This window comes from Mus pahari, chromosome 1, assembly GCF_900095145.1.
Source record: "Mus pahari chromosome 1, PAHARI_EIJ_v1.1, whole genome shotgun sequence".
Classification (NCBI taxonomy): Eukaryota; Metazoa; Chordata; class Mammalia; order Rodentia; family Muridae; genus Mus; species Mus pahari.
The window spans coordinates 16627714-16636882 of NC_034590.1; the positions used below are offsets into that span (position 1 = coordinate 16627714).

General features: G+C 50.9%; 1 protein-coding gene and 1 pseudogene across 1 annotated transcript in view; both read left to right on the forward strand.

Annotated features, from left to right (window-relative positions):
- The window catches only part of Klk15 (kallikrein related peptidase 15), a 6184-nt gene extending 3346 nt beyond the window's left edge, over positions 1-2838 (forward strand). Inside the window, exons 2-5 of the mRNA XM_021193288.2 lie at positions 555-708; positions 1517-1800; positions 1921-2057; positions 2576-2838. Of these exons, the coding sequence (XP_021048947.1) occupies positions 555-708; positions 1517-1800; positions 1921-2057; positions 2576-2728 (728 nt within the window). The 3' untranslated portion in view covers positions 2729-2838. The remainder of the gene's footprint in view (positions 1-554; positions 709-1516; positions 1801-1920; positions 2058-2575) is intronic.
- Positions 2839-3682: 844 nt separating this feature from the next.
- LOC110334168 lies at positions 3683-7645 on the forward strand (annotated as a pseudogene).
- Positions 7646-9169: the final 1524 nt, after the last annotated feature.

A 9169-nucleotide genomic window follows, 5' to 3' on the forward strand; every position in this document is an offset into this window, starting at 1 on the left:
GTGTGTGTGTGTGTGTGTGTGTGTGAGAGAGAGAGAGAGAGAGAGAGAGAGAGAGAGAGAGAGAGAGAGAGAGAGAGAGATACTTGTGCGGTGTGGGTGGAAATCAGACGTTAGCATTGGTGTCTTCCTCTGTCACTTCTTTATTTTTCTTTGTTTTAAAGATTTATTCCTTTTTAATTATGTGTGTGCACAGGAGCACACGCATGCGTGTGTGGGCACGGGCGCGTGCGAATGTGTGTTTATAGGTGTTCCTGAAGGCCAAAGGAAGGTGTCAAATCCATCCCCTGGATTCAGAGTTTCAAGTTGATGCTGGGAACTCTAATCAGGCCCGCAGCAAAAGCAATCTAAGCTCTTAAGCAAGAGCGGTCCAAACTCTTGCTGTCTTCAGGCAGCAAACACCTTACCCAGGAGCCATCCCCAACCCTGAGCAGGGATTTCCTCATGAACAAATGGAGGAGGACCTGGGTTAAGCCTGTGATGATAGGGTGAGGAGGGGGCAGGAATCCTGAAAAGCCAGGCCTCAGGAGAGATCTTCTCCCTGTGTCTCCCCACAGCGCAGCAGGATCGTGACAAGGTGCTAGAAGGAGAGGAGTGTGTGCCTCATTCGCAGCCCTGGCAAGTGGCCCTCTTCGAACGCGGCCGTTTCAACTGTGGCGCTTTCCTCATCTCCCCGCGGTGGGTGCTGACTGCAGCCCACTGCCAAACCCGGTATAAAGGAAGGGGGTGGGGGTGGGGTCTGAAAGGGTATGGGGAGGTCGTGTGGGGTGTGGCTGCAACTGGAAACTTCTAGGTTTGGGGTGCATAGACTGTGGGACTTTGGTGGGGAAAGTAACCCAAGTTCTTGGTTTCTGAAGGATGGGTAGGCCGGAGGGGAAGGCCTGGGTGGGAAGGGGGGTGGATTCTGCCTCTGTAGGTTCCTAAAGGAGAAAAAGAAGACAGCAGACGACCCATCTTTGGGCTCCCTGATAGAGGAGGGATCTAAGTGGTGAGGATTTTCTATTCTGAAGGAAGGAAAGGGGCCAGATCTAGAGGCTAAGTTCCACGCGTGTGCCTTGTTTGGGACTCCTGACTTACTTATATTTTTTCCTAACTTTCTTTCTTTCTTTCTTTCTTCCTTTCTTTCTCTCTCTCTCTCTCTCTCTCTTCCTTCCTTCCTTCCTTTCTTTCTTTCTTCCTCTCTTTCTTTCCTTCTTTCTTTCTCTCTTTCCTTCTTTTCTTCTTTCTTTTTAGTTTGTTAGTTTGTTTTTTGTTTGTTTTGAGACTCACTGTGTAACCCAGTTTACTCTAGAACTCACTGTGTAGACCAGGCTGGTCCACAACTTAGAGAAGTCCACCTGCCTCTGCCTCCCAAGTGTTGGGGTTAAAGGCATGAACCATCACACCCTGCAACTCCTGGGCTCTGGAGAGGTCACGGTTGGAACCACTGGCTTCAAGGACTCGAGAAAAGGAGAAAGTTCTCCGAAGACCCCAGGTTATCCTCTCTGACCACTTTGTCTCCTCCTACTCGATCACACAGCTTCATGAGAGTGCGTCTGGGCGAGCACAATCTCCGCAAGTTCGATGGCCCAGAGCAACTGCGCTCTGTCTCTCGCATCATCCCACATCCGGGCTACGAGGCTCGCACCCACCGCCATGACATCATGCTGTTGCGACTTTTCCAACCTGCGCGGCTGACAGCCTACGTGCGTCCTGTGGCGCTGCCCACACGTTGCCCCCTTATCGGCGAGGACTGCGTGGTGTCAGGCTGGGGTCTGTTATCAGACAACAACCCTGGAGCCACAGGGAGCCAAAAGTCACAAGGTGAGTGGAAGGATGGAGCTGGATGTAGAAATTCCAGCAATGTTGTCCCCAGGGATTCTTGAATGGAGGGAACAAGAACCAAAGGAATTGAATATACTAAAAGCCATCTGTCCTCCTCAGTGAGACTCCCTGATACGTTGCATTGTGCCAACATCAGCATTATCTCAGAAGCGTCTTGCAACAAGGACTACCCAGGTCGCGTGTTGCCCACCATGGTGTGTGCCGGCGTCGAGGGCGGTGGCACGGACTCCTGTGAGGTTAGAAAAGAGAGGGAGGGGATTTGGGGTAAAAGGAGGGAATGGGGTGCATCCTAGCTTGGTTTGTTGTTGCTGTGATAAAATACTCTGACCAAAAGCAACTTGGGGAGGAAGGAGTTTATTTAGTGTACAGCTTATAGTTCACCACTGAGGGAAGTCAGGGCGGGAACTCAAGTGTGAATCTAGATATCACAGAGGGGATCTGATTTGAACTGAGTGGGGCTGGGTACTGAACCCAGGGAGGTGAGCTCTCTTGGGTTGTGTTGAATCAGAGGAGGCTTGGGTTGTTTTGAGTTAATGTTGGCGTTTGCTGGACTGGGATTAGCGTGGGGTTTCATTGAGATGAAGAGTAGTGGTTAGTTAGAATAAGGGTAACAGTGGGTTGGGTCGTAACTCAGTTGGTACCTGGGCTCCCCCTGCGGCCCCAGCCCTTGGGAGGTTAAGGCAGGAGGAGCAGGTGTGCATCCTCTCACTACGCGGAATGAAATATTGAGGAAAACCCCTCCCTACGCCCACAGGGTGACTCCGGAGGACCCTTGGTCTGTGGAGGTGCCCTGCAGGGCATTGTCTCCTGGGGTGATGTCCCCTGTGACACCACCACCAAGCCTGGAGTCTACACCAAAGTCTGCAGCTACATGGAGTGGATCTGGGAAAATGTGAGAAGGGGCTGATTCATTGGCCCACCACCTACCACCCTCACGGACCACCTGGGTTTCTGACCAAGAATCCCCCGTAGCTGGCCAGCAGCCCCAATCCTGCCTGAGACAGAGCCGAGACCCTCTGCGTATCACTATTTGCTGTTAGCCAGGGCCTCTCCCTTCCTGATGTCACCTGCTTAACACGAAGAAAACAGTGTTGGTAGAGTGGCAGTGGTGGCTGCGATGGGTCTTTGATCCCAGTACTCAGGAGTCAGGGGCAGCTTGGACTACAAAATGTGTTCCAGGATAGCCAGGGCTACACAGAGAAACCTTCTCTTAAAAAAAAAAAAGAAAAAGAAAAGAAAATAGTGTTGATCCATAGTGTTGATCCAACTTTCTCTGTAAGGGTGTAACTTTCTTTCTTTAGGTATTGTTGTGGTAAATAAAATTTGGGGGTTTCGACACCACTTTAGATCGTTTAGTTCCCAAATAAAACCTTTATATTTACAATAAGCCTTAAAGCAGCTGGGCAGATATCAGCCCTCTATGATATTTTGTCTACTTCCCTGTCAATAACCCTGATACAGGGCTCGCCGTGTTCCTCCTGGGCTGCTCCTACTCCAAGGGGCGTCCCTTGTGGCCCTGCTCTCACGGTCCATCTATCCCATAGCAACTTCTTCCTTTTCCCGTGTCCTTCTTCTCTTCTCATGGTTCCTGCCTGAGACCCCTAGCCCAGGAACTTCTAGCCTTGCCTGACTCTTCTGTTTACAGGCTGTAGACACCTTTATTAATTAATCATGGATAACTTGGGGGGGGGGGGAGCAAGGTTTACACAACAAAAGTTGGTATACGTGAGGATCTACTGGTCTTGGAACAACCAGATCTTGGGCTACAGAATTTAGCATTGAGTATAAGCAGCACTAGACCAACCCCTACAGGGTATGACAGGAAATTGGTGGAGGGCTAGGATATAAAGTCTACTGTTGCATGTCACCCAGCATCCCCTTCCCTGGCCGAGAGTACACAGATTCAGGTATGCCTTTGCTCATTTGAATTAGATGACGAATACTGGATCAGGAGCGTGACCTCACTCATCCTTGGCTTTCCCATCTGTGAAATAGGTCACCATAATACTTGTCTACTAGGGTGTCTATGAAGATTAAATGAGTTGTGCATCATAGCCAATCAGAACTGTGTATGGCCTTTTCCAGTCTTTCTAAGGAACCCAGCCTCTTACCAACCTTAGGGCCCCGGATGTCCATGTTTATCCTAGAGCCTCATAGCCCAACCCCTGAGTCAGAGGCTTGCCTAAATCCCACACTAGAGCTTTAGGGTGTCCAGCAGCTGCCAGCCTTCAGCTGTGTTCCCCACATCCTGACAGCTGGTCCCCCACTTTCCCAAGTTGCTCAGTTTCTACCAAAATTTTCACTTCTCAAATTGGATTGTGAGGTCAGATGGGCCCACCCACTTACGGTGTGGGGAAAATGCCCATGTGCCTTCTCACTGGGATTTTGGTTTAGCCTGGGTTTTGGAGAAGAGGCCAGATGGTAGACACCAAACATGGACATCAAGTATCTTCATCAATCACTGGCCACCTCGGGCTGGGTCTCTCATGGAATGAAGAGTTCCGGTTAGATAGACTAAGATGACTGCAAAAGCAAGACTCAAGGGAATCCTCCTGTTTCCACTGCCCCAGCCCTGGGTCAGAGGCGCACGGCATCACACCTGACTTTTCCCCTGGGTTCTGGAGGGTTCAGTTCAGGTTCTAACGCTTACATGGCCAATCCTGTAGCAACCAAGCCATCTCCTGCCCAGCTCTTGGGAATCAGTTCTGAGTTAGTGTCTCATGATGTAGCCCAGGCTTGTCTTCAGTCCATGGCAATCCCTCTGCCTCAGCCTGCTGTGTACTGGGGTTACAGAGAAGTGCAGCTATGCATGGCTTGCCAAGATTTCCTCTGTTTCCAATTGCTGAGCTTTGGCCCCCTTTCCCCCTCATGCATCACTCCCTGCTCTGCAGGCTCCTATTCTGTCTTGCTGGAGCCCACAAGACAGCTCTAGTTCCCACTCTGTGCAGGACACCCCAAAGACCCCAGTGCCTAACCCTAGTACCTCACATCAGCTGTGTCCTCCTCTCTGCCTCACAGTGGCCTGCCTGGCTCTAACTATGTTTCCACTTCTGTCCAGAGGCTGCCTCCAAGAGAACCCTGAGCCTCTCCAATACCCAGATCATTTGCCCACCTCCACAGGAAGCAGAGCCTTTCACTCAGAGACCCCCAGAATTTCCATCTCTCACTGCTTGTCCCATATCAAACTCCTTTCTTAGGGAGATCCACACCTCTTAGATGTCATCTTCACCACAGACCCTAACAGGAGCCCACACCCTAATCTTGAACCTGCTCCTTTCACTTGGAAATGCCTCAATCTCTTCATCCCAGCTGCCACTTCATGCCCAATCCAAGAAACCTCAAATCAACCCCAAGCTCCCTTTCCTGGATTAATTTATTCATTTAAATCTAGCTTTCTGACACCTCACCTTTCCAGAATTCACAAAACCCACCCAAGGCCATAACTTCTTCTCAAGCCTTGGAGAATCTAAGTTACATATCAGAGGATATCATTCTCATGCTCTCTCTCTCTCTCTCTCTCTCTCTCTCTCTCTCTCTCTCTTCCCTGCCATCCCTTAACCCAAAATTATAAAGTGACCTGACACTATACCCGATTCCTGATTCAAGACTTATTTCTGTACCGACAGCATACATCTCCCTATCCAGGACAAGCCATATATTGGTTTCTAGCCCAGATCCCCTGGCCATGTCCCCAGATTCCAGCCCTGCTTAAATGTCCCACAGCAGAATAACTCCCTATCTGTGCCAACTCTCCCCTCCCCCATTGCCCCTGTTGCAGATACTGCACCTCCTGTCCAGTCTTGGGTGGTTGGAGGATTTAAATGTGGGATGAATTTCCTACCCTGGCATGTGGCTATTTACCGATACAACAAATATCAATGTGGGGGAGTCCTGTTGGACCCCAACTGGGTTCTCACAGCTGCCCACTGCTATGTTGAGTGAGTAAGGGTGGAGACAGGAAAGCAGACAGAGAACATGACTCTAGGACAGGCTGGGGTACTGAAGGGCAGGGGGTGGGACTGGCTGAAAGTCTATCCATGACCTCTTGGGTCTCTCTTTCCTCCTGCATCCAGGTTTGTGTTTAGAGTCCTGTTTCTTTCTTTTCTGTCTTATTGTCCTTCTGTCTCCTGTCTGTATTCACATCTGAGTGTCTCTGTGGCCATGTGTCACTCTGTGTCTCTCCCTTGGGACTCTGTCCACACTTGTCTGGGTCTGGGTCTCATGTTCTCTTTTATCACTACTGACCACAGTGGGGACCAGGCCTAAAGGGCCCTTGGGGATAGACGGTGCTGTACCTGAGGGTAGGCTGTGAGAGAAGTCCTCACTCTCCTCAGAGCAGCTCAGCCTTTAGGACCTTCTGTCCACCATGAGGACACACAGAGAAGGGCTGGTCAGAGCTGGAACTGGGTGAGGTAACTGAGTGCAGAGAGAGCTGGATGCTGGGGAGGGAGAAGAGAGCTCAGACCTTGGGCTGCAGGCCAGGCCTTACCTGCTGGGGAAGTTCAGCCCTTTCCTAGCTGCACCTGAGCAGCTCTCAGGCCTGCCCCTCCTCCCTGAGCCCTCTTCCCTTGTCTTCTGTTCCTGTCTCTGTCTCTTTCTGCACATATGTGTGTGCCTTTTTGTTGTGTTTGTTTCTGTGTGTGTGTGTGTGTGTGTGTGTGTGTGTGTGTGTGTGTGTGTGTGTCTTTCTGTCTGTGTATGTTTCTGTCTCTGACTCTGCCCCATTTACCTGGTTGCCTCCTCTCACTTGCTCCATCTACTTCTCTGCTCTCCAGTCAGTATAAGGTTTGGCTTGGCAAAACCAAACTATTCAACAAAGAAGGAAATGTTCAGCACCGGTTTCTCAGCAAAAGCTTCTTTCACCCTGACTTCAACATGAGCTTTGTGACGAAGCACATCCAACATCATGAGCATGACTCCGCCTCAGCAAGCCTGCTGACATCACAGATGTTGTGAAGTCCATCAACCTGCCCACAGTGGAGCCCAAGATGGGGAGCGCATGTCTTGCCTCAGGCTGGGGCAGCATTACACCCACCAAATGTGAGTCTGGTCCAAGCAACACAGCTGGGTGTGAGGGGAGGGGCAGAGAGGACTGAGCTGTCCTCTGCTCAACAGACTCTTGCCTCCTGATCCACAATCGAATATGTAAAAGATCTCCAGTGTGTGGTCATCAATCTCCTGCCTAATGAGGAGTGCGCCAAAACCAAAACAGAGAAGGTGACAGATGTAATGCTGTGTGCAGGAGAGATGGATGGAGAAAAAAAACACTTGCAGGGTGAGATGGGCTCTCCCTGCAGTCAGGTGATGGTCTGAAAGAGGGAACTGAGGCTCTTGGGTCCCACGTCAACACCCTGACTAGGCCGATGCTTCCTATCCTTCGCTATGGAAGGGATGAGCCCTGGGAGGGGGAGATCCTATATTTGGTACTATTTCTCCTCTGTGACTTGTCTTAGGGGACTGTCCTGTGCATCCCTCACCACAACCCAGTGTCTGCGTAAGATCTGGGCTCCCAAGAGCTGGATTCCCTCATCTATTCAACAGTGCTGCCTCTTAGAGTCCGTGTATTCCTCCACTGGGAGTCAGTTCCAGGTTGTCAAGTAGAACCCAACTGCCAGGTCCTTCCTTACTCCTGTCCCTGTCCTCCTTTCAGGGAGATACAGGAGGCGCACTGATCTGTGATGGTGTTCTCCAGGGTATCACATCGTGGCGATATTACCAATGCAGAGAACGCATCTAAACCAAACTTATTAAGTTCACCTCCTGGATAAAAGACATTATGGCAAAAAAAAACCCTGAGTGTCACATTGTCCCCTGTTCTAAATAAAACCCACCATGCAGCAAAATGAGTTCAAGGTCTGATATTCTCTGGGCTTCTGGAGTGCAGGAACAAATCAAGGTTCCCTCAGCTAAGGTCAGGACTTCCAAAGTAGATCAGCCAGGGACAGGTGTACATGCAGTGTTGGCTAAGGGGATGGGGTTGAGACAAATGCAGATAAAAGGCACAGATCAAGCCAGGGATGCCACATGACTCTACACTACCAAGACAACTGTTCAGACCACCAAGGAAACGTTTAGAGACATGAGAAAGGTCAACTCTAGCTAGACCTGACCATACACTGGAAGCAGAAGAGATGATAAACAGTCAGACACTGAGAATTTAGAGTGCGGACCAAGTTTTATTGAGTTGGGTAGGGGTGTTATGTTAATTAAGACTTGACTCCCTGAGTAAGAGTCTGTCCACAGAAGGGCAGGCTGCAGACTGTCCACCTGGAGCACCAGGAGGGGATGTCTCTGGTATGGCTGGACCAAAGGATGAAGAGGGACTATGGAGAATGGGGGAGCATCGCCCGTCTTGGGAAAAGGACCACACTGCTGCTGCTGCTGCTGCTGCTGCTGCTGATGCTGCTGCTGATGCTGATGCTGATGCTGCTGCTGCTCGGGACCAAAACCAGTGTCTGCTGGGGACATAGCCACAGCTGAGAGCATTAGAGGACTTTCAGAGAAGGGTCCCTGGGAAGACTCAGGCAGCAAGGAGTAGGACCTACCGTGGGGAGCAGGACTTGCTACCTGTGTCCCGAGGACGCTACCTGCTCTCAGGGGAAGTAAGGGACCTCAAGGGAGGTCTGATGGAAACTGAGCCACAGGGACAGAGGTGGAGGCATCTGGCCTCGAGGACTCATCAGTGTCCTGAGAAGTTGAGGAATCCCTCTGTTGTAGAGCCCCATGGTAGTTCACAGAGCTGGTTACAGCAGACAGCTTCTGGGCGGGCTCCACATTCCTGTCCAAAATGGACAATTGCAGCTGCAAGGAGTGGTGTCTCGCGGCCCAAAGGAAGTAGCTGAGTCTCTGCTCCATGAAAGGCATACTGTAGCTCCACATTCACACTTGGTTGAGGAAGGACAAAGTTCCTGTGGGAAGGAACCCCGGTGGTCCTCAACACAGAGCCCCAACCCAAGGCCCAATTTAGCACTGGAGGCTGACCCCTTTCCTTGGCTCCACCCTGCTCTGCCCAGGCCCCACCTTTCCATCCGAGGCCCCGCCCTCACCGGCCCACAGCATTAAGCTACTTTTGATGCTGAGGCAAGAGAATGGCATATTCAAAGACAGCATCAACTACAGAGTGAGACCACAGCCAGCCTGAGCTACAGAGAAAGCCCAAGAGAGACAGACACCCTTCTCCCTAGGAGCAGCAGAACTGGAAATCTAGCCACACCTCTGGGTAGGAGCAGGAACTGGGGTTGGGTGAAGGATCCCCAGTCACCCCTGTCCTTGCCAACACTTACCGATGCCAATGCTGAGGAAACTGAAGATGAAGTCTATCTTGTTCAGGTGGCAGCAGACTGGTCGA